The sequence below is a fragment of the Populus trichocarpa genome, chromosome 2 (assembly GCF_000002775.5).
Source record: "Populus trichocarpa isolate Nisqually-1 chromosome 2, P.trichocarpa_v4.1, whole genome shotgun sequence".
Lineage (NCBI taxonomy): Eukaryota > Viridiplantae > Streptophyta > Magnoliopsida > Malpighiales > Salicaceae > Populus > Populus trichocarpa.
The window spans coordinates 6,492,739-6,518,547 of record NC_037286.2 but is presented as its reverse complement, the minus strand read 5'-3'; the positions used below and the strand labels follow the sequence as shown (position 1 = coordinate 6,518,547).

The following is a 25,809-nucleotide window of genomic DNA, read 5'->3' as shown; positions in this document are numbered from 1 at the left end:
CAATGCTAATTGAGGAGTCGATTTCCAGTCTGATATGTATGCCATCCGTTAACGCAGAATGGAATTATTGGGCTCCTAGAGCCTGTTTTCCACATCTCCACAAACTGAAACGTCAAAAGAGAAAGTAAAAGGATGGTAGGGGATTTATCTTCCAAGAAATGCAGAAAGCAAATGGTAAAACACGCTGGCATAAACACAGATTAAACGAGAGATGCACTTCCACGCGATGAACCAAGTGGTTAGCGCATAGTGTTGGTATACACTTGTCAAGACGACTTTGATGCCCTTTCCCGAGCTCAAATGTCTCCTAGAAGTTTATAGCATAAAAACTGAATTCTACAGCCTTTCGGAACTGATAAACAATAATCACATGACGGCTAGTCAAATGAAATACTCATTTTCAAAACTTGCTTGCCCAGCAATTATATCGTTAGTCCATTCCAGCAGCTGTTGCAGGTTGCTCAGCACGTGTCTCGGTACCCACTGAGGATTTCTTATTTCCAGGCCCAGAAGAAACTTTAACCATTGCTGGTCTTATTAGCCGATTCCCAATGAGAAATCCACGACGGAATTCTTGAATTATAATGCCCTCTTTGTACTCTTGAGACTCTTCTCGGGCAATGGCCTCATGCAGCTACAAGAAAAAAGAGCTCAATTATTAACAGAAGGCATATTGAATTTGTTCATGAGCTAACACCCATATTACTCAAGTTTACAAGCATTATTCCAGTCTTACCTTCCCGAAGACATGTTCCCTGATGATTCAGACAAAACCATTTACAGTATAGCAGCTCTTATAGCAAAAGCAAATATAGTTCCTTTGATTCAAACATCATAGCGCCATGAATTTGACTTTCTAATCAGGAAGTAAATCTAAGAAGCAGAGGTTAGCAGTGGGAACTGCCAATCAAAATCTCAAAATTCACCCAATTTCAATTTATTCTCAATTTGGACAAACAACATTGGCAGTCCATTGTTTATTTATTTATTTATTTTGTTTATTCATGCATAAATTGAGTTCTGGAAATTATTGCATGCATATGCAGAGATGATAAAAATAAAGTATATACCAAAATTAATCACAACCCTAAGTACTATCTCATATCCAGTGATTAATCATCAGCAAAAACAAGAAGCAACAAGAAAAGGCATCATTCATAAAACCAAGACCAAAAGCAACAAGAAAAGGCACCATGCATAACACAATGTACATAACGAAGTAAACTCCAGGAATTCTCTCTTACAGAAGGATCAAAAGGCTTTCCAACCGTTGGCACTGCAGCCACCTGCAAGTTCCTCATAATATCCACCAATTGCTTGTATATACCCTGGTAACTTGAATCAATCTTCTTTTCTTTTTCTGTTTCCGGTTGTATTTGTTGCTTTGCTCTCTCAAAACTGTCCACCATGGGAAGAAGGCTCTCGATCACTTCTCCCTGGGCATCACTCCTAATGTTAACCCTCTCTTTGTCTGACCTTTTCCTAAAATTATCAAAATCTGCTTGCAAGCGAATATATTTCTCCTTCCCAGAGGTTATCTCAGCGGATAAAGATGAAACTTTCTGGAGAAATTCATGATTCTCTTTTTCTATGGTGGCTGCCTTAGCCTCAATATCCAATATAGTCTTCTCATCTCCGTAAAAAATAGCCTGCCTGTAAATTTTCATAAGGTTCTTCAAACTGGGTCCTCGTTTCTGACCTTCTTGAATCTCATTATTCTCCTCCTTCCCGTTCGTCTAAATAAGAGTAGTTATGGCAAAGATAGCAAAGAAAGGAAGAATAAGAAAACATCACATAGAAAACATCACATAATGATTTGATATGAAACTTGTGTTTGTTCTAATAGAAAACAAAATTGAATACGAAAAATCTTGTGATCTTGGCTGTTTATTTCCATGGATACAAGTGATTGGGAAATGATAAAAAAAAAAGTTAAAAAGGAAAAAGAAAATACAACATACAGTGGGTGCAGAGTCTTCAGGTGCGAGATAAGTCTTCAAAGAACGCCTTTTAATGTTGTTGATTGGGATTGGAGAGGAGCTGGAGAGAAGGGAGGCGTTGATGGGTTTGCATTGACGGAGGGGCATTTGGTGGAGAGGTGATGGGGTTTTGGTTTCTAGGGTTATGGAGGGTTTTGAAGAGAAAGAAGCAGAGAGGCGAGGAGGAGCTAAGAGAGTGTAATTGAACAGGGAAATAGCCATTGAATGATGATAATAATTAAAAAAAAATGACGAAGACGAGTGATGGTGATGATTTATGGGCTCTCAATCGGAAATGTACAGTTTGTTTATTTTGGTTGTTTTACTTGATCCTCGGTTGAACTTTGGAGCTCTCCCTCTCCCTCCTCCTCCTCTCTCTCTCTCTCTCTCTCTCTAAGATTTGTCTGGAAGGATGAGCTTAATTTATTTATTTCTTCAACAAGAGAGAGGACAAAATTTTAGTCTGACATCGAAAATAGTCAAATCAGATTATTTTGATTCAACCCCAAGTTAGTTTCCGTGATTTATCGATGATATATTTTTTTTTACTTGAGTTTTTAACTATTTTTATATAGAAGTTAGTTACACCAAGTCTTTTATAAGTTGTTTATTTTATTATTCTTCTTTCATTTTTTTTAAATGTATTTTCTATTCTAAAGTTTATAAGTTTAAAAAATTGTATATCCTCATGCTCATGTGCTAAAAAAAATATCAAATTATTTACAATTAAATAACATTTAGTTATTATTTTGAGATTACAAAAATAAAGACGGTGAAAACAAAAATGCTTTTGGTTTAAAAGACAAAGACAAAAATAAAATTATCCATCTAGTAATATTAGAGTGAATTTTTGTACTTAAAAACAGAAGATACATATATGATATGTCTCAAAATACAATATTTTTTATTTTTTATTTTTTATTTTTAAAATGTAATTGTAAAAAACACTCAATTTCAAAAATTTTAAACTAAGACATGTAAAATAAAAATTATTATTATCTTGGTTTTAAAACCAGACTCGATGGTTGACCTGGAGCAAAACTTAAGTCACAAGTCAAGAAAGTCAATATAAGAATTAATTGGTTATTATCATAGTTTTAAAAATCAATTTGGAAGTTGATCTAAGACAAGGTCCAGGTCACGGATCGAGAGGGTAAATCCAAGTTGACTAAAAAAATAATCAAAATAATCTTGTTTTCACCAAGAAAAATTCAAATAAAAAAAATCAACAGGTTTTTAACCCATGTTTTTATCCCAGGTCAATCTGGATTTTTTACTAGGTCAAGTTGGGTCAAAATTTCCTCTGTTTTTTTTAAGTCAGACGGGTTCAGGCCCTAGGTTAGTTAGGTCACACGTCGACCCGTTGGGCCAATCCTGGTTTTATAATTAGATTTATTATAATATTATTAATTTCAACACCCAGTACAAATAAAATTAAAAAAATAATATATAATTATTTTTTAGATGTGTAAGTTTGACGGTAATACATATTAAAGGTAAAATAAACTTTATATATCTTATTTTATCATATCTACCATAACCAAGATAAAATATAAAGATATTCATTTTGTCTTGCATATCAGTACCACAAACACGATTATATTTCTATTTATTTTTCTATCTAATCTTTCTTGTCTTTACTATTTCGTCTATTCTGTCACGAGATAGTAATAAAAAACCGCCTTAATCAACATTTATAATATTAAATTATTAATATCACAACTTTGCCATCCAACATGTAACTACCACTTTACTGTAAAACTAATATTAGAACTATGCCAAAAAAAAATAGAAAAGAGTAAAAACTGTCATAGTGGTTGGTTTCAAATCCCTCTTATGTTGCCATCTTCTTCCTTCACTGTACCTTTTACCTCTTATGTATCCCTTTTCATTCCTTTCTGGGTATTCCCTTCTTTCCTTTTCCTCGTATTCTTCTCCTTTTATTACATGCATAATGGAAGAATGATTTCTTAGTATAGAGCATTACAGCCAAGCAGTAGACTTCATTAACTACTGACAAAGCTCCAATTATTTTTTGCAGATTTACCAAGTATACTAAAACGCCCTGCTAAAACACTGAAGGAATCTACAATAGCGTCTAAATTTCTTTTGTCCAAATCGTTCTTCAATTTTTTTTTTATTTCAATTGCATTATTCTATGCCCAATTTAATGCTCAATTTGTTAAAAATTGTTAAGATAAGCAAACTTCAATGGAAAAGGGTATTTTTCCTTGATTTCTGACTGGATTGCGACTTTGAAAGGTCTGAAATATCTATAGCTTTTGATGTGATGGTTTTTGTTGGTTGGATGTTGCTATTCTTTGAACTGAGAAGATGGAAACAACATTTATATTGCTTTCTTCTAATCAACTGAGAGTTTGTAGATGACTGATCTTCGGTTTGTTCTGGTCTTTAGCATGATTAGTGCCTCTCCCACTGATTTTTAGGTGTTCTATCTTCCTCTTTGCATTTTCTGTTCAATTTTGCTACTTTCATCTTCATGTTTTTTAGTTGCTTTCTTTACATGTTCATGGTTGTTAATCTGCCTTTTTCTTTGTAGTGCCTTATTTTGCTTCTTCTTTTTTTCCTGCTGGGTTTATCCTTAGATTTGAAATTGAGAGAAGCTCAAATGCTTTGGCTCCCATGCCACTCGAAGAGCACAAAATCGCTCCATATGCAGATGCATGAGTAACATGCACTAACAATTTTTTTTTAAAAGTAATTTTTAAAAATAAAAGAAGACTTGATTGTTTATAACCCAACTTAATAATAAAAAAAAAATCAAAGTAAATGATAGAAACATCTTTGGATGCCAGGCTTATGAAACTTGATTTTAGGGGCAATTTAGTCAATCCAATTAGTAAAAAACAAAAAATAACATTTAATGCTAATTAAATGAAAGTAACTTTCAAGTGCAATTTAGTAATTTTTTTGTGCATTAAAGATCTAGCTCACCATAATGTTCCATGATGTTCTCTATGAACTTGGACATTTGTGTCCCAAGGAAAACACCGGATTAACCTCCTAACATAGCTAAATGTTCGTGTGACAAGGATAAAATCATAAATTTACTATTAGAATCCATAATAAATTATGAGTGACCGATCCCTGTTAGTTTTTTTAATAATGTACATCCTAATAAATCAAGCAAAGAAATATCAAATAACGTGAAACCAAAACAAAACGCATACGCCACAAAAATATCCAACACTGAATTCAAACATCTGCCAAATCAATTTTCTAAGTTGCCCGCATCGCTAACTAGAACAAACCAGCGTACACTAAACTGGAGACCAGTCACTACTGCCTGGGTCTAATCAGAAGTCAGCTCTCTGCATGCAGATAAAACCTGAGAACAAGAACAGACAGAGGACATGTCAGGAATGGTTTTCTTGACTAAAACAGCACGAAGGCCACATTTATTTTTTGGCCCTGGTCTTTTTTCCTTTTCTGTTACCACCCATTCAGATCCAAGGGAACAATTTGTAACGCTAATTAAGCACAGCAAAATGAGGCCGAAAGCCTGAGTTCATTAAAAGGCAATTCAATGCCTAATTTCTCAATGAAAAAGGCAAGTCAATCTATAAATGTTGCGCCCGAATGGAGAAGCAAGTAGATTTTTTTGCCCCCTTGGATTTAATATAAAAGGTCTGTTCTTGCACTCGCCTTTTCGGTGACAAACAAAGCTAAACATGAGCTTTGTTTCCAGCTTATCAGGATGGAGATGGGAACAAAAGAAATTTTTGGCGTTTGTGGGTCACTCTTATAATTTAGTAATTCACGAGAATGCAGTACCCGGTAGTCATGGTAAATTAATAATAAAGAATTTGTACAAGAGACAATTGCTTCTTCCTTGTAAAATACTTTGCACAACTTTATATGTTAAACAGGAATTTCCTTTATCTGATTTCCACCGACATGATAAAATAAGGAGATCGGAAGGAATCCTTCGGAATGTGCAGCGCAAACTTTTGAATTTCAACAGATTCTTCTATATTATTGACCACATAGCATGACACTTTTACTACCCAGCAATTCATAGAAAACTATGAACTTGCTCGTTTAAAGAAACGGTATTGACAATTATTTCAGCACTTACTATTAGAAAAGAATTAGTTCTTCAGACGCATTTGACTGACTCTTGAGCTCTTAGAAAATCAAGACTCAAAATGAAAGAGTGCATGGCGTACCATGTTATGCTTCTGGGAGCCAAAGTGCTGCTTATTTCAACTAATCTGACTGTAACTAGTAAATTAGGATAGAACCATTTATTCCTCAATGCTCTATCATATTTACCTTCTAATGGGGGAAAAAACCCTGCAGTTTATTTTTAAAAAAAAACAGGCTTTGTTTACGAAGAAGTTAAAGCAAGTAAAGTACTTTAGATCTCTATAATTCAATGTACATATGAACAAGTGTAAGGAGACCGGGGAATTGCTCAGACATTGAACCCACACTCTCTAAATCTAGAACAAGACGACAGGCACGGAAGGGGAGCATGATACATGAACGAAAACAAAACAATGTACACTCTAGTATTAATGCACGTATACAAAACCCCTGGGAAGCATGACATGTGAAGAGAAACATGGCAACCATGTAATGACATCAAAACTAAATGAAGAGCATTTGGGATAAGGCTTCAATTAGTTGTGATTGCATGGCAGTAACCATATTATAGGAAATTAATTATTAGTAAGCAACTATCCAATTTGCACCATCAAATTTAAAGCAGTAATATTTCACGCAAGTATAACATAATAGAGTTTGTGGTGTTCAATCACAGACAACATACCTGCACAGCTATTTATTAGCATGGCATTACAGAACTATTTGTTCATGCAGAACATGCCTCAACAGCCGAAGCGCTTTGGCATTGGACATCAATCCTGTTAAGTAGTTCTGTATAGGAGGAAGTCAGTGAAAGTTCAAGTGCATTAACACCCTCAGTTTCATTGCAACCTTTACTGCTGTTGTCCATGAAGCCAACACTATCAAAACCATTTTCAACCGGCTGATTCATGTGAATGATCTTACCAAATAACTGAATAGAGCTAATTCCAACCTTTTTGGGGTTGAAGCTCCTGTTTCCAGTAAAGTCTTTGCCAAAAGAATGTGCACTACTCTGGCTCTCAGGTGATAAGTCCCCAGACTGCAAACTGCCAATGTTCATCTCACTGGGCATTCTTTTCATTTTGGGTACCAAGTTGTTTCCAAAGACCTTGTCACCAAACACCTGAGAAGCATTTTCACTTATTAAGTTGGATAAACTGAATGTGGAAAAAGGATCTTGCCTGGCTCCCTGCATGCCAGCAGGAAAAGTACTATAATTCAACATTGAAGCATTCATGTGCCCCGTTCTTGAATTAGTTAGGTCTGACATCGGAAAGAAAAGTTCTCCATTTGTCAGGAACCCAGAATCATTAGGATATCTCAATTTCTTCATTGGGGGGGATGCGTCTTGAATTGGCAGTGTGGTTGCAACAAATTCCACTTGCCAAGGGCTCACTCTCTTTACATTCTGCAGAACTTCAGGCTCATCCCAAGTAATCTATGCAAGAGAGAAAAAGGTTGAAATGGCAGCAAATATGGTAAAAGGATCAAAAGTTTGATGTTGTGACTATGAAGGAAACTTATAAAACTGCAACTATATAACAGAATCATTAACAGATAATCGCTAGTGGAGCTCACTACTTGACCTAAAACTGTTAAACACTTACGAAGAGAGAAAGACTTGGTTAAAATTAGACAACCTTCAAAATCAAATTGCAGAGATTGTGAAAATGACCCTAGGAAAGGGAAAATGACTCGTGGAACAAACCAGAAGTCCCTAACAAGTGCCGCAGTGAAATTCTAACTTAAATAGTAACAGAGTTCTTAAGACTTTAGGTGGTACTCCTTTGCAAGTAATCGAAGAAAACCTTAATCATGTTTCATGACATATAGCTTCAAGACAAGTAATGTAGCCTTGGGTAGGATGAAGAACAAAGAAAAACAAGGTATACAGTACACTAGCTTAGTTGCAGCAAGCTATTCAGTGCCCTAAATATTCAGTACCCAAATCACAATTGCATCCAAGCACCAAAGTCACAGGAAACAGCTTACATATAAAATTCAAAAATAGGAAACTGTAAAAAGAACACGACTATTTCAAGCACAACCTTAATATCCGATTAGAATAAATTGCTCCATTTCATTGACAGCCAACTGCTCTTCATTTTCTCTGGCATCATTTACATCTATTCTTATTGTTTGACATACACTACAGGCATCATTCACAAAAAAATCACAGCAGGGGAGATTAGCCCTTAGCATTTCATCATAATTTTCTGCTCAAAATCAAAACTAGCAGGTATTGTTTAAGGGCATAAGCAAGCCACAAAAATGATTTAAGATCGTTTGAAACGAATGTATTTTTGCTTCCTAGCTCAAAAGCAAAAGACCCCATTATCCTCCCAAATCACTTATTTTCACATGACCATAAACTGTATAAAACAATGAACAAATCACTCTATAAACCAAACAAAAATGTAAATCAGCAAACACGTTATTAACATACATACCTGAAGCATGCGCCAAGGAGAGCCACGCCATGCACCACAGTCAGGCAAACCAGTACCCGAAACAGTCCCCTGAAACCAAGTCATTCTGGAGGAATCCTCAGTCTCCACAGCCATCTTCACTCTCATCCCAGCAGTCCAAAACACACATAGTGCAGCTTCCACCACTTCAGCCCTCACCACAAAATCTGAATACCACCCTGCCCTCGGATAGTAGACAACCTCAAACGGCAAGCCTTTAGCCGCCCTCTCTACTGCCTCCACCACAGCCTCTTGAGACAACCGCCCTCTCCAACTCCTTGAAAACCCCTCCTCCACCTTCACTTTCCCATCTCCACCGCTGTCAGAAACCTGCTCCCTCCACCTGGCACTGTTATTAAACCTAACAGCCCTCCTCACTCCAATGAACATCTCTCCCTTCAAATTCCTCATAAAAACCACCGAATCTCCCGCAATCAACTTCTTATTGTTAACAAACTTACTCCAACCGGTAGTTAGCAAGTGCCTACGTGGCGTACCTCGATAAATGTGCCTGAAATCCCAACTAACGCCGTGAATATCGGCAACCGTTAGAGTCTGGACCGGAGGCTCCGCCTGGTAGTTTAACGGAGGGAAGATCGAGTCGGCACAGAACCTCGGGACAGAGAAGCCGCCACCGTTATTCGCATCTGATGGAGTTAGAATCTTAGAGAAGGCCAAAATCTTTCTTTCGTCGTCATCAACGTCATTAGCACCTTCACCTTCACTTCTACAAGGTTCTAGAAAGGAGAGAGGGAGGTTAGAGAAGGGGTTATCGAGAGGGATAAGGAGAAGTCTGGTGAAGACCTCGTCAGTTACTGGATCAGCGAGGAAATCAACGGCGGAGATTTGACAAGGGATTGAGGGTTTAGAGAGAGCGAGATTGGTGAGGAATGGAGGATGAGGTGCCGTGGACGATGAGGATTGTTCGAAATGACCTTGAGGGAAGTAGTAAACCCTAGAGTTAACGGCGGGAATTTGAACGGAGGATCCTGCACAGGCTCGCCAGAACCGCGGGTCGACGCGACTGAGCTCAGTCAGTTGCGGCTGCGGCATTTGTTAGTTCGTTTGGGTTCCGAAACCAAAGAGAGAGGTAAGAGTGAAATTGAAACGGTTTCCTAACATATGAGCTCTGAGTGTGTCGAAAGAGAGAGAGATATTTATATATATAGAGAGAGAGAGAGAGTTAAATATTGTCTGAGATGAAGTACGGGAAAGAGAGTGCCGTCTCGGGGTCGGAGAACGGGCAAAAAAAGATGGAGAAGTTTAGGGACTGCTTAATTGGCTACACTGTATTTTACAGTTTTAGCCACGACACTCTTGCCAACTAACTTCAGGATTCTTCACCCCTTTAGTTCTCCACGCTATCCCGAGACGCGTGCACCACACTCTATCAGGTATGAATTAAAAAAGGAAAAACAATCCAATTTCTTAGGTGTAGATAAAAAAAATATTTTTATTCTACTATAGTTATTTAGATTTCCACAGTAATTTAGTGATATTATCAAAAGCATTTCTAAATATAATATTTAAAAATATATTTTGTGAATTATTTTGACAATAGTTATCTTGAAAAATGTTTATATAATAAATTTATGTAGAGTGATTTTACTAGTTGTTTTGTATTCAGATTTATCCATCAATTTAAATATATTATTTTTTAAAATATATGATTTTAGTATTTTTTCTAAATATAAATCAACTTAAATTTTTATATTTTTATAAGATCTATCAGCTACAGATAAACAATTATTTATGTAATATTAATAAGAAATGAGATTGAAATAAATATTATTGAACTATATTAATGAGAGGTAATGAGAGGGTGATTGGTATTTTAACCACAATCTTATTTATCCAAGATTAAAATTTATTTTAATGTTCTTGGATTGGTTTTATGTGTTTATATTAAAATAAATTTTTAAAAAATAAAAATTATATTATTTTAAAATACAAATGATGAAGTAATTTATGTAATATTAATGAGAAATGAGACTGAAAGAAACTTTATCAAATTATATTAATGAGAGGGTGATTTGCATTTTGACCATAATTCTGTTTGTATAAAATTAAAATTTATTTTAATGTTTTTGGATTGGTTTTATATGTTTAAATTAAAATACAATTAAAAAAATTAATTATTTTAAAATATTTAAAATAAAAATACTAAGAAAACAACTGCATTCTGCAAGTGCAGCGATGGTGCTTCCAATTTGTGGCAACAAGCAGTTACTAAAGTGAGATCTTAAAAGGAATGAATACAAATCTCGTACACATAATTATATTGGCAGTGACAGGTAATAATTACGAAAAGGAAAAGTTGACGGCGCGTGAAAGGTGAATAAATGAATTAGTGGGGCTTACACGTGTACAGCGTGTGCCGTGAAACGAACCTCGAAAAAAATAGGATTTGAAAGGCTATATATCTTTTATTTATTATAGGAGTTTTTAAAAGTATTTTTAGTTTTGAAAAAAATATTAAATTAATTTTTTTAAATTTTTTTTAATAATTTTAATGTGTTCGTTTTAAGAATTTAAAAAATAAAATAAATTAATATATTTAAAATAAAAAATATTTTAAAAATCACTTTGTACCACAATCTTAAATGCATGCTAACATGACTTAGAGGGTGTTAGAGACAATGATATAAATTATTTTTCATAGTACTTTTCGTTTAAAATATATTTAAATAATATATTTTTAAATTTTTTAAATTTATTTTTGACGTTAACATTCCAATATGATTCCAAAATATATAAAAAAATTAATTTTAAAAAATATTCAAAAATTAACAAAAAACAGTAATTCAATCGCTATGCTAAATGTACCCTTAGATATTTTTATTGAGAAGAGAGAAAGTTACTGAATTATGACAATAAGAGAAAACGTTAGTGGTTGTCATTGATTCCAGGAATAAAAAAATATTGACTTTTGTATTAATTAATTCCTTTCGTCAAGAGAAATTTGATGGTGGTTTTTAAAAACTTCAATGTTGCCTTAAATACAAATCGAAGTCAAGAAAGGAAATTCTTACCCGGTTTGATTTTGTGTTCTTAAGTTGTTTTCTTGGGTTTTTTAGTTTGATAAATTGGTTTTTTTTTTATGTTATAAGGGTGTTATTCAAGTGATTTTAGATATAAAAAAAAAAAATTGTTGACCCCAAAAAATCAACCCATGATTTTTCAGCCACTAATTGTAGTTGAAATCGAGGCAACAACAAATGAAACGTCTGTTTTATTTTTATTTTTTATTTTTTAAAAAAAGAATGATAAGTCATTCACCATTTACAGGAAAAACAAAAAAAAAGGTCTAAACGCACGGGCATGGACTAGAGGTTTTTTTTTAAGGCTTAAGCATGCTTGGCTACCCAGGCCAGACCTGTGCACCTGACCTCTTGTTATTATTATTGTTATTGTTGTTGTTTGTTTTTTTCTTCTTCTTTTTTCAATTACATTCTTTAGCTTTAAAAAAAAAATTCCTTCTCGATTTTTGTTATCATATATTTAGCTATTTTAAAAAAAAAAATTATTAAACCCAATGAAATCCATGATTCAGATCGTGGATTAAACAAATTAAGCCACGAAACCAGAGTTAATCCAATATATTTTAGTCTTTTTTATATTTAATTTTTATCTTTCAATTTCATATACATTTTTTTTAAAAAAATCTATTTCTGCTATCATATGTTTAGGTAAAAAATAATTTTAAAAAATAAAATAATTTAACTAAATGAATCTCTAACCTAGATCGCGAGTTTGACGAATTAAACCAAGAAATGAGGTTCGATTCAATATAATGTAGTCTCAGTTTTTTTTTAATTAATCTTTATTATATGTTTTGTTTTGGTTTCCGTAGGATTAAATGGTTATGATTTGCTTTTTATAGAGTTATTATGGTTTCAGGATACAGGTCATGAGTTTAATAAATTAATCACAGTTAATTAAAATTAATTCAATAAGTGTGTCAATTTTATTTTTTTTGAATCCTTGTTTTTGGATCTTTCTTGGTCATCTAGGAATTTTTTTCCATTAAAAAAAATCATCTCCAGTATAACACAAATCAGTAATCTAGTCTAAGCCTGTTTTAAAAACCTTTTTTAAAAAAATATTTTTTTATTTTTTTTATTATTTTAAATTAATTTTTTTAGATTGTTTTCATTAATATCAAAATATTTTTTTAAAAATAAAAAAAAATATTATTTGAATATATTTTTAAAAAAACTTTAAAAAGCCACTGCACGCTAACATTATAATGCTTACTATTCATCTCCAATCCATTCGGTCGGCCATGTCTAGTCATTATCCACCAACATCGAAATGAAATTGAAAAGACTCTTAAAGTAAAAAGATTATACATTCTTCGGTTCGATTCATCTCCAATTCTTCATCCAGCCGGCCACCATGGTCAACCACCAGCATCTCTTTATAATTTTTTAATAATTATTTTTAAAGGTAATTTTTGTTTAAAAATATATTAAAATAATATTTATTTTTTATTTTTTAAGATTTATTTTTTATACTACCATATCAAAACAATTTAAAAATATTAAAAAATTAATTTAAACTAAAAAAATTAAAATTTTAAAAAATAGCTACCAGCCCCAAAAACAAACTGAAAGGGCTATTTCGTTCATCTCCTGAATCCCCTTCTCTTATTCAAGGCAAAAATTGAAATTGAAATGCCCATCAAAACTATATTGGATTTGATTTGAATTGTTAATTCAAATAAAAACTTATATAGATGTTACAACCACCAATCCCGTATAAAATAAATAAATTCTATATAAAATTAATATATAAAATTAAGAATAAGCCATCCACTATACGACTTTGAGTTTTATGAATACAATTTAAATTCAACTAAGTCTGAAGACCCTATCTCTTGCTATCGCTTCCATAAACCATCCCAAAGCAACTCCTTTGCTACCGCTTTTCTTCTTGCCCGATATTCCTCTTGCTATCGAGCTTCCATAACCTTACTGGTTTTATTGATGGCAGCAATATTCCACCTCCCCCGCCAGAAATTCCGAATCACTCTACATCCGTTCTTGAACCAAATCCTCCATGTGCAACTTGGCTTTACACTTGGACTCGATAACTTTTGAGGTACGTAGTACTTTCGAGAAAGCTTTTGATCTTGCATCAGAGTGTAGGCAGTTGCAGCTTCATGTCCAGCTTCAGGAGTTAACCACTGACGACAAATCTCTTTCTCAGTTTCTCCAGCTAGTCAAATACTTGGCTGATGAACTTTCTGCCCCTGGAAATCCTCTTTAACCCTCTGGATTCAATGCTATTATTTATAAAAATCTTGGATCATATTATCATAACATCATTGCAGGCGCAGCCTTATTTGTTCAATGATAGCAAGCAAATTTATATGATCTACATGGTCAGCTTCTGGCGAATGAGGTGTTTCTGAATCATGTCAGGAGCAAATCTCCTACAGCCAATGTGGGCATATAAACATCTAGTACCCACTTCAGCAGACTGGTGGTCTTTTTTCTTCAGCTTCCCCTTCATACGGAAACTCCTCCGGAGGAAATTTCATGTCAGGAGGGAGGTTAAATCCTCTTCGAAATGGGTAGGCTTAACAAGAAGAAGGGGCCCTGCCAGGTATGTGGCTGGAATCACCATACTGCTGATTGCCGTCGTAAGCATTATAAACCTGCTCTATCTGCGTGATTCAGAAACTGCAATCTTGTCTATGTGGGCATTTTGTCATCCTCAGCAATTCTCGAGCCCTGAGATTTCTCAGCATCGAGTTCTTTTGTCCACTTGATGCTGTATCCCCTTTGCAGATATACTAAGCTGTCAGTATCCAACCGTTGATTGGCATTTCCGAACTAACACGTGCTTGAATGATTCAGATAACACTTGAAAGTCCAAGTGGGCTTTAGAAAACCAGTCGTTTCTCTTCAGGCACTTACTGCTATGATGTGTATAGCCTCTGGGCCTTAAGCCCAAATCGAGTATACCAGGAAGCCTGCTATTAATGAATAACGAAAGAGACAAAAAAGGGAACGACCGGCTGTCTGAAGGATAACAGTTATTTTTTAAAATATTTTTTTTATTATACGAATAAATTAGATTAATCAGGAGGAAAAAATACTTTATGCAGAATAATCAGGAGTAAGAAGAAAACTATGGAAGGAATAGAGGATTAGTGATGGATAGAGCAGAAGGTTGATTAGAAATACTTCATTCATTCATTCATTCATTGTTTGTTATAATTTCTTAGTTGTTTTTCTCTCGGTGCATTCTGCTGCTTACATAGCAGCAGTACAAGGGATTTCCTACAAAATAGGAATTCCTGACATCCATTAACCAAGCCACGCATTGCCTCTAAAACAAAGAAAGACACATAACATAAAACGCTGCGTTGGTAAATGAAACGCTGCGTTGAAAATATTTGAACGTGCAACGGTCATCTCTTCCTCTCAATACAGAGCATTGACTACCACTTCTGGATTCTGAGCAGAAGCAAGCAAAGAGTAAAGAATCCTCAACCCTCAATTTTCGGCCAATATAATGGTGGTCAGATATTAGACTAAAAAAATTAACATGTTACAAGCTTTTAAAAAAAATATAAGAGATGAACGACAAATCATTCATCATTTTTTTTTAAAAAAATAAGCCCCAAGCATGAGTTGGAAGGTCTATGGGCTTAACTTTTTGTTTTTAAAGATCTGGATGCGCCGGCAACCTTTGCATGAATGACTTGTTTTTTTTTTTTGTTGATATTTTTTTAATATTAAGTTTTTTTTTTCTGGATCTTATCTGTTAATATTAGGTTATTATTGACATTATTTTCCGATTTCATCTTATTGGTTAGTTTTTAATTAGACTTCATAATTTATTTCGGTTTGATTTTTATAGGTTTAACACGATTTCAAACAAATTTCTAGACATTTAATTTGTAATTAATTTTACAAACATTAATTTTTATTGTCGTATAATCAAATAAAAATGATTTTAAAAAAAAATAAAGTTATTAAATTTAATTAAGTTCATTATTTAAATCGGAATCTTGATTAGTTAACTTGAGTTAATTGATAATTAAATTTAATAATTTATTTTAATTTATTTTTTAAAATATCATGAATTTAAAAAAGAAATCTTGATATTTAATAGATATTTAATAGGTGATTGATTTTATGAGTATTTTACTTTTCCTTCAGATTTAATGACATTATAAAGAGTTTTTTATGGCCCGAAATTTTTTCTATATTAAAAAATATTAATTTAACTCGCAGCATAGCTCAGTTAAGTAGCTTTCGAACTAAAATGGATGTTTCTTTGAACCAGCCATGAAAAACCCAAGGGCCCCACACATGCACTCAAATGAGACAAACTAGGCCTTTCAAGTACAGAGACAGTGTTGATGGGGTCACCGTGTTTATTGAATCATCTCTGATAAAGGGGAGAAACTCCTGCATTCAGGATTCTAAAATCCTTTTAAAAAAAAGAAACCCTTTCAAGTTGCTTGTATCGGCGGAATATCCCATCAATCTGTGATGGAAAAAATATCGACAATAGTGAAAAAAAAAAGAAAAAAAAATTAAAACATAAATGTCATGAAATCAAACGCAATTATGCAATGAAAAACATAAAATTCCCAATTCAAACAAAGCTCCAGCGAAATTCAGAGTTAAAAAAGGTAATCACCAACGAAGTTATATTGGTTAAGAGTACTTTTGAAAATGAAAACCAAATGATTTCCTTCCATACGGGGATGAGAGGGCATATCATGGAATTGATAGGATATAGCTCAGGTCAAATCAAATCTTTTTAATGTAAAATAATATTTAGATGGTGTTAATATATTTTAAAAAATAAAAAACAAATCATGATTTTGATATTCAACAAAAGTCCAATAACAAGCTTGTTTTTATTTAATTATTTAATAAAAAAACAATAAGAATAAATAGATTGACTTCTTATAAAAAAAGATCATGAAGACCTATATAAAAATAACATTTGCCAAAAAAAAAAAACCATGAAACTTAATTAATAGACAACCTGACGTTAAAAGATGAAACTAAAAAAATAAAAATTGATAAAACAAGTGTCCTGAGACAACCCGAATTAGCATATCAAATACGTGGCTCGAGTTATGAGGTCGGGACAACATTATATAAAGCAAAATAAAAAAAATATGTTGTCTTATTCTTAATAATCCAAATGTAAAATAAAATAAAAAATAATAATTAACAAAAAATACCTAAAAAAAACACCAACAAACCCGTGCAAGTTCACCACACCCCATACCGTAAGCTAGATCATGCGAATAAGATAAGCTAATAAAAGACAAAATTATGAAGCTTAATTTCAAATCAATCAAATATTAAAAGACAAAACTAAAAAAAAAATCAATCTTAAAAAAAGACCTATAAAAATACTCAAGTGAACCCATGCCTAATTGTCAAACTCGTGATCTATGTCATGAGACCAATATAAATGTACAAAAAAAAAATAATGAAGCCCAATTTTCAATAAATTCAATATCGAATGATGAAATTAAAAAAAAAATCAATGTAAAAAAGGATCTAAAAAAGACAGATGTCAACTCGAGTTAAACTCTTAGACTCATCATCTTATTCATGAGGTTGAGATCACCACGCAAAAAAATACCATGAAGCTCGATTCTTAACCAATCTAATATTAAAGGGTGAAATTGAAAAAAAATCAATTTTAAAAAAGGACTTAAAGAAAAAAATGTAAATTAGATTAATGAGAATTAAGTTTGATATATAAACAAAATGATAAGACACCTTTTAATTTTGGTCGAACCAGTGTGAATCCCGATGAAAGAATAGAGAAAATGTTGTGGAGAAGGGAAAAAAGGTTGTTGGTGCCTCATCACTGTTTCTTAACCTACACACGCTGCCCCACCAAATAAAACTCAATCAACTACTTTAAACGTAACCATATATGACTATTTTTTGCCATTAGAGGAAGTCATATACACTGTTTGAATGTGGTGGACTTCCTCCACGTGTTGGTGCATGTGCTCTTTGTTCAAGCCAAGTTGACCTTCCCGTTCATCCTGGTCTGCTATATTTATTTTATTTTCAATTTTAGTCACTTTAATACTTAATTGTTTTACATTAACATAATTTTTTTATATTCTAAATTGAGCATCAACTGAGAAAATTAGAATTCTCCCTCAATATTGCAAGAACCACATATCTAAGCAACCAAAATAAAATACTAAGTCAAATTCTAGATAAAGTCAATATGAATGGATCAAATTAAAAGAGAAAAAGTTAAGTAACTAAAAAATAAAATATGAACTCTTCCCTTGATTGTACAAATTAGTTCCTAGTATTAAAAAAAAAAAGGATTGGATATTTGTCAAAGCTTTGAATTTGGTCCCCGAAGCTTTAATTCTTTCAAATCAATGAAATTGAGTTTATTTTACCAAAATGAGTATCAACCGAGCAATAAACCAATTATTTGAAACTTTTTTCGTATGATTCGACCATTCTTCATTTATTGTATTCATAATTTTATGTGACGATTTGTTTTGACGAGCTCGATGTCAGTTTCTCGGGGGCAAAAAACATTCCTCTATTTTACTTGGGGTTTTCTATTTTTCCAAGGATTAAAAAATAAGGGCTTGTAATTGAAAAATAAGGAAAAAAATCATGCCTTAAAGGAATAAACAAAAATGAAAATGTGAAATTCAAGGGGGAGGAGACATATAAAAATGAAGAAAAGAAAGGAATGTTGTTGGCGATGCGCTAGAGGAGAAAAGGTCGACATGCGCCACCCTTACTAGAAGAACCCATCAAGATGCTTCTAAAGACACTAAAGACAACTATTTTTGGAGGCTAGAAGACACCGCACACGTCGCTTACATCATGTGGGTCTTACCACGCTCCTGCATGTGCCCTCTACACTCTATATTCTTACTACCTACTTCATTTAATTTGGCACATTCATTTATACTCAACTTTAAATTGAGTCTCAGATTTAATCTCACCTAAATCCATGTATTTTTCTTTCACCCCAGTATCTAATTATCTAACGACCCTTCAATTTAGATTTGCATTACATTCGACTCGGATCTAGTAAAGGCTTGTTCAAGGGGGGGTAAAGGAAAGATAAAGAAATAGATAGCTCCTTGACCGAGTTAGTATGTTGTGATCGTACCCATGAAATTGGTCGCGAGTTTGGTGTTTAACTTGGGTTGAATAAAGGTATTTGCCTAAATATCAAAACAAGAAAAAATATCACCTTTTTTTTATAAAAAAAATCGATCCATATTTTTATCAGCTATCTTGGTTATCTTTGATCCTGTTAAATCGACTTGGTCACATCATGAAAACTCACACATGGTTAATTTCATATAAGACCATGTAATTAATTGAGTCGTGAGATTTCAAGGTTGGCTTGCTGTGATGGTGTCACTATTAACGAGTTTTAAATGGCATGATAATTTTTTTTTTATGTTCAATAAAATAATGTCAGTTATACTTTTTATTCAAGATAAAAACTTGGGCAACATCATCTTCTATTTATTCTTTTAATCATATTTGGTTTTGATTGAGTTTAATTTGTATATTATGAGATTATACTTGTTTATATATATATATACAAAAATGCTTATTAGAACGTTACTAACATCTAGAAGCCATACCCATAATGGTCATATCAAGTTTTGATCGAGTTTGCTTTGTAAAATATGAGATTATAAGTATTTTTTACATAGAAATGAATCTAGAGATGCTAGTGACACCTCGAGTCCATACTCGTAATGGAGTACATGAAACTTAACTAGTACTATATAAAGAAGGTGAGGGTAGGAGTTTTTTTTTATAAATATTCTATATATGGAATTTAGGTAATTTATTTCTATAGAAGTTCATTCATAAATAGTTATTAAATAGTATTTCTATTTTCAAAACTTGGCCTATCAAATAAGTTAAAGCCTTTAAATAAAGTAAAAGGAATACAAGGATGCTAGTCATTTTCCAGGGTTTATTGAGAAAAAAGGTCGAGGATACCTCCAAACTTAAAATTCCATTGCTTTATTTTAAAAAGGAAGTTTATCAATGTTTCTAAGATTCCAATTTGTTCATGATTGAAATTTATGGTCCTCATGGACTTTTATGTCCATCCATATGTTCATATATCAAAAGAAAAACAAGTCAAGCAAGAAATTTGAAATAAAATAAAATAAAATAAAATAACAAAGCATCAAAATTTGGATTGACCAAGCAATATTGATTTAACTTTTTGTTAGGCTATAGCAAAATATCTTCAGAAAAAAAAAAAATACATCAAAAGAATTGGAGATAAAAATCAATGAAGTTTGGTGTCACCTAACACCGTTTATGCCTAACCCAAATAGTGTGGAGAAGGTTTTTTCTTTTCTCTCGAGTACTTCCCTTCTAGTCTTTTAAACACGTTTGTTAATAAAAATATAAAAAATGTTTGTGTGAATTGGTGTTGTGACTTCTTAGCACTCCAAAATATATTGAGGCGTGTGTTAATTATTGAAAATTCTTGTAGTACCAGCCTCCCAGGCGGAGATCCATATAAATTTTTTCAGGTCAAAAAAAGGAAAGAAAAAAAAGGATGTGCCCTTGTTTGGACGTGGACCACGTGGTTTGGGCATGCCTAAGTGAAGAATTTTCTTTGAGAATTTGTGTACCATAATAAAAAATAATAAGAACATATAACTCGTTTTTTATAATCAGAAAATAATTGATGAAAGACATATTTGCATGGATTTTATATTTTATCTATGAAAATGAATAAAGTGGATGATTAAAATACACACACATAAAAACTGAGATGAAAATAAATTTTAACATCAAAGTATACATATAATAACATTTGATCCTTATTTTTTTTATTGTTATTTATTTTATTTGAAATAATTTATGAAATAGTAATTATTATTATTTTAATTTCTTCATCTTTTAATTATTTTATTTTTTAGATCTGATCTTTATTATTTTGATTATTATTTATTTTATCTGAGATAATTTATGAAATTATATTTTTTTTAAATTTCATTCTCATTCAACTTTTTAATTTATAAGATTTGTTCCTCATTATTTTAATAAATTTGAAAAAAATAAAACATTAATAAGTTATTTTTCAGCTTATTTTTTATGACATAACCAAACACTGGAAAGTGTTTTTCAACTTATTTTTCATTACATTACCAAACATCGAAAAATAATTCACTTTTCTGGAATTTATTTTTTTTAAAAAACTACTTTCTAGCAAACAAACGGAACCTAAGCTGAAATTCAGTTTCAAGGTATACACAATTTGGCTACAGGAACACAAATGTAATATTTTCCCACTTTATATCAAATTATAATTAAATTAAAATTTTCAAATTCGATCATCGCTGTCCAAAATAAAATAAAATAAAAAATAGTGTTCAAGGGGCACTTTCATTATACTGCCGCGTGTCGGGCCAACCCGTTTAACATTTGCAACCCATGGGCACTAGGGTTGGTGCATGCATATACAGCAACCACCATAAATCGTGGCGTGACTGACTGGGCGAGGAAGAGGTGTCGTCGACGTGAGATCCACGCCCTGACATGCACGACAAAAGGTCGCATATTTGAGGCCTAACGTTTGACAGCCAAGGCGCGTAATTTCATCGAACCATGTAATAAGAAAAAGGAAAAAGAAAAATCAAACACACTCATAGTTCTCCGCGGCCTTCTTTATATACGATAGTATACACAATATAATAGAAAAACAAAAGGAAGACATTAGAAATTTATCTTCTCTTCTGCGAATTATTCAATTATCTCACGGCAATGAAGGGCCGAGTCACTACCAAAGCCTCTGCCCCTGCGAAATGGATTCCATTTCTCTGTGTATTTTGCTTCGCTCTTGGAATTCTCTTCTCTAACAGGTCCACCCCCTCTCTTCACGCATCTTTTTCTTCCCTTCCATTTTCGACTTTTTATTTTTGTTTTAGTTTTTACTTACCGTCAAATCTTGTTCACGAATTGCATCGTGCGTGCGTGTGTGCAGATTATGGGATTCCTCAGCTGAACCCAACGGTCAACAGCTCCTATCCCAGCGTCGACATGAACAAGAATTGCAAGTCATCAATGGCGATTCCACAACTAACAAGGTTTTATTTTATTATTCTCTTTTATCACGAACCATCAAAATTAGTTTGCCCATCTTTTTGATTTGACTCTTCCCTTTCTTTTTGGTTCTAAAGTCATCGTTTTTCTTTTTAGAAGCTCTCGCAGAATAAAGATGTAATGGACGAAGTTTTGAAAACCCATGAAGTAATTCAGTGAGTGTTTCTTGCACTGACCCTAATTATCTTTTCTATTTTCATTTTCTCCATCTTTGTTAACATTGGTTTCACTTTTGTGGACTTTTTGGAGGCCCACCAGATCATTAGATAAGTCAATTGCAGTGCTTCAAACGCAATTAGCATCTAAGAGTTCTCAAGAGATGAGTTTGAAAAGCTCTGCTCCCGTACCAAGGCAGAAAGTGTTCATGGTTATTGGGATTAACACTGCTTTTAGTAGTAGAAAGAGACGTGATTCTGTCAGAGAGACTTGGATGCCTCAAGGTATTAGTTGTCTTCTGTGCATTTCTTGTTTGTTTCTGAAAAACCGGGTGTTTTAGATTGATGGTTTTAATCATTTTTCAAATTGTTTTGTTTATTGATTAGGGGAGAAGCTTGTCCAATTGGAGCGCGAGAAGGGTATTATTGTCCGGTTCATGATTGGCCATAGGTGAATTGATTTGTCTTTGCCCCTTTTAATCATTTATTGTGCAAGTCTGAGAAGTTTCTTTATTACCTTGACACCATCTGTAGGAAACATTTTTACTTGCAGTGGTTTAGAAGACTTGATCTTGTAAGCACGTCAAACTCATTGGATTAAGATGGTTCCTGTGGAATCGTCTAATTGTTTGCTAGATATATTTAATGAATGTATCACTGTCTATTCCAAGAGGCAAATGTGAATGTATCATCACTTTTTGGCTGCATCTTTATATAGCATATATGGTGGCTATTCGTTGCAGCTAGACTTGATGATGATGCTCAGTCATCATTCTATCCACGATCTTTTCATGTGGAAAGAAGTGGGGGATACATAACAATAAAATACACAGGCTATGTGCCCTTACTCTTTTAACTGCATAATTTCTCTGAAATCAAGGCTTCGTGTGGTCCATGCAAGTAATTAATCAGTCTTTGAGATGGTTGTTCTTATATGTATGCTGTCAGGTGGTATTTTTTTCTTAAGAGATTTGTCCTCGTGGAATGTTCCCTAGATGAATAATCAAGAAAATTGGTCAGTGTTTGAGAGCTTGGTTTGAGTTAAAGGTTAGACTCTGAAGATGAGGGAAGTAGGGATTGTCCTTTGCTACTTTCCTCTCTTCCTCCTCATTGCTTTCTGTTCCTGTCTCTGAGGTTTCTTTAGTGTTGTTGAATGGCAGTATCCAGTGATATAACTTGCAAATTGCAAGTAGTTGATCTGAAAGATCATCTTTAGAACACCCTGACTAATACAAACATGATAAGTTGACTTGACATGAGGCTGTATCTTACTATGGATATCTGCACAAAATTCTCCATTGAATTGAATTGAAATTGACCTTAATGGTATTTGTATTTATTGTTTCAGTGCAACATCCAACAGCATTTTAGACCGAGCCATTGATTCAGAAGATGCTCAACATAAGGATTTCCTTAGGCTGGTAAGAAAACTATGATGCTTTTTCTGTATCTTGAAAGATAGGATATACTATGCCAGGAGTCGGATCTAATTATATTAAAATTTGTAGGAGCATGTTGAAGGATACCATGAATTGTCTGCAAAAACAAAAATTTTCTTTTCCACAGCAGTTGCAAAGTGGGATGCAGAATTTTATGTCAAGGTGGATGATGATGTTCATGTTAATCTGGGTATGCACTGGTTCTTAGCATCTTTGAAAACATAAGCTCCTTAAAATATTCCCCGTTACCAAAGATGATCTCACACACTTCTTTCTTCTGTAGGTATGCTAGCTTCTACACTTGCTCGCCATCGATCAAAGCCCAGGGTGTACATTGGATGTATGAAATCTGGACCTGTTCTCTCCCAAAAGTAATTCTTCTAGACCCTTAGTTCTATACTGATGAGAATATTAATGTTCTTTATCTTTTTGTCTCTATGAATTGGTGTTAAATATATCTTAAAATTCCTTTCTATTCTATAGGAATGTCAAGTATCATGAACCAGAGTATTGGAAATTTGGAGAGGAAGGGAACAAATACTTCCGTCATGCAACTGGGCAGATATATGCTATCTCAAAAGAACTTGCCACCTATATCTCCCTTAACCAGTAAGGATAGCAATTTCCAATAGGAATTTGGTTGGCGTGATTCGCCTTATGGCCTGGCATCAAATTGTTTGAAAATCAATTTCAGGTTCTGATAAAAAAAATTATGTTCAATTCCAAATGGTAGTTACAAAAATCTAATCTCTTGTGTAATTGTGGAACATATTACAGGTCTATTTAGTACAAAAGCATGAAAGATCATTGGATCAAGGAGCATCACAATTTTGATGTTTTGCATCTCACTTGTTCTTTTTTTATTGATTTTTTCAAGACAGTTTATGTTCTGGTTCTTGCTGTTACTGCAGGCCCATATTGCACAAGTATGCCAATGAAGATGTGTCTCTTGGTGCATGGTTTATCGGTCTTGAGGTCGAGCACATTGATGACCACAGCATGTGCTGTGGGACACCACCAGGTATTGCTCTCAAATTATCGGCGCAAACAGCTTTTTTAGCTTTAAATTGAATTGTAGCTAGGAACATAAAAAAAATGTTAAAAGGAGAACGGAGTGTGGTTCATGCTTAAGATTGTTTCAAGTCTGAATATTGGGTTTTAATCTAATCTTGCAAATGACATGTCTGGAACAACTATGCATTTATATGGTTCTACCCTTCTCCTTCTTCATTCCGCACATGATACTCTTTATTTTTAACCGGTGTTTATACTCTGCCACTTCAGACTGTGCGTGGAAGGCACAAGCAGGTGATGTGTGCATTGCATCCTTTGACTGGAGCTGCAGTGGAATCTGCAAATCGGTGGAGAGGATCAAATTCGTTCATGAAAAATGTGGTGAAGGAGACGGATCTGTATGGAGTGCTCTCTTTTAAATTAGATGGGATTGTATTTGGTGGCAACCAGATTATGAAGTTATTCAATTGTGATTAGTACGTAGGCGGGATGCAGAGTGGAGATAAGGCAGTCCCACATAGATATGGTACATGTCTGCAAATTTTGAACATATTGCTTCTTCAACTTCTGAAAGATGCCTGTTTGAAGAATGCTGGAGCCTTTGGAATGGCTATTTATGTTGAAACTTTTGATCGGAACCTGCATTGAAATATGGGTTTTAGAAGATAGTGATCCACAGATCTTCCAGCTTTTTTCTTGGCGTGGGAGGGTGCACGGTGTATGTACTCCCCAACGCTAAACTTTCAGATACGGACTTGGGAGTTGAGTCACTTAGTTGGGGAAAACAGGAAAACAGATAGTTAAATGTAATTTATGATATAGATACACACACTAGCTGGCGTGCTGCATTCCAGCATAAGTTTTCTTTAGTAGCATTAGCTTCTTTGAACAGGCAACACTTTTTTTATTTGGAAAAATGGGGGCAAAAAGAAAAAGATGGCATTGCTTCTGCTTCTGCTTCTGAATTCTGATGCAACTCTTATCATCATCAATGGAAATTTTAACATTCAAGTTTTTAATGATTGAGTTCGATTCTCCGGTTTTGATGGCTTTGTATTTCCAGGTTTCGGCAAATTCCGAGCTTGGCTTTGACCAGAATGGCAAGTCAGCTACATTTTGTTTGCTCTCATAGAGTGATGACCAGTCCACCATTTTTATATAAAAAAAATTGAAATAAATTATAAAATATAATTTCTAATTAATTTAATAATTTTTTTAAAAAATAATTTTTTAAAAAACTAAATACAGTGATTTACGCTAATTTGTCAAACTTGTTATTTAAGTTCTAAGATCAGGTAATTTCATAAAAAAAATAAATTAAAATAAATTATGAAGCTTAATATATAATAAATAAAATATTAAAGGATTAAATTAAAAAAATTCAAATCAATCAGGTTAATCCACTAAACTCATGACCCGGATCATGAGATTAAATAACTTTATATAAAACAAATCAAAATAAATTATTAAACTCAATACTTAACAAACTAAATATTAAAAAATAAAAAATA

General features: G+C 33.3%; 3 protein-coding genes across 6 annotated transcripts; 1 reads left to right on the top strand and 2 right to left on the bottom strand.

The window, feature by feature from the left end:
- Positions 1–190: 190 nt before the first annotated feature.
- On the bottom strand, positions 191–2,386 carry LOC7495123 (uncharacterized). The gene is made up of 3 exons (XM_002300985.4): positions 1,962–2,386; positions 1,245–1,736; positions 191–634 (listed from the first exon to the last, which is right to left on the bottom strand). Exons 1-3 carry the CDS (start codon positions 2,199–2,201, stop codon positions 431–433), a joined length of 936 nt encoding a protein of 311 aa, XP_002301021.3. The 5' UTR covers positions 2,202–2,386; the 3' UTR covers positions 191–430.
- A 2,639-nt stretch (positions 2,387–5,025) lies between these two features.
- LOC7495122 (auxin response factor 17) lies at positions 5,026–9,841 on the bottom strand. The gene is made up of 3 exons (XM_002300984.4): positions 8,543–9,841; positions 6,775–7,530; positions 5,026–5,328 (listed from the first exon to the last, which is right to left on the bottom strand). Exons 1-2 carry the CDS (start codon positions 9,611–9,613, stop codon positions 6,817–6,819), a joined length of 1,785 nt encoding a protein of 594 aa, XP_002301020.4. The 5' UTR covers positions 9,614–9,841; the 3' UTR covers positions 5,026–5,328; positions 6,775–6,816.
- Positions 9,842–21,216: 11,375 nt separating this feature from the next.
- On the top strand, positions 21,217–25,317 carry LOC7463186 (beta-1,3-galactosyltransferase 7). Of its 4 annotated transcripts, none has more exons than XM_024596186.2 (11): positions 21,217–21,449; positions 21,572–21,674; positions 21,790–21,845; positions 21,940–22,130; positions 22,233–22,296; positions 23,194–23,266; positions 23,354–23,474; positions 23,568–23,655; positions 23,768–23,893; positions 24,196–24,305; positions 24,569–25,317. In XM_024596186.2, the coding sequence occupies exons 1-11, from the start codon at positions 21,352–21,354 to the stop codon at positions 24,715–24,717; spliced, it is 1,179 nt and encodes a 392-aa protein (XP_024451954.1). In that variant the 5' UTR covers positions 21,217–21,351; the 3' UTR covers positions 24,718–25,317. The 4 variants fall into 4 exon arrangements, with proteins under 4 accessions (XP_024451954.1, XP_024451955.1, XP_024451953.1 ...); XM_024596187.2 differs by having other exon boundaries at positions 21,219–21,449; positions 21,949–22,130; XM_024596185.2 differs by having other exon boundaries at positions 21,220–21,449; positions 21,787–21,845.
- The last annotated feature ends 492 nt before the right edge of the window (positions 25,318–25,809 follow it).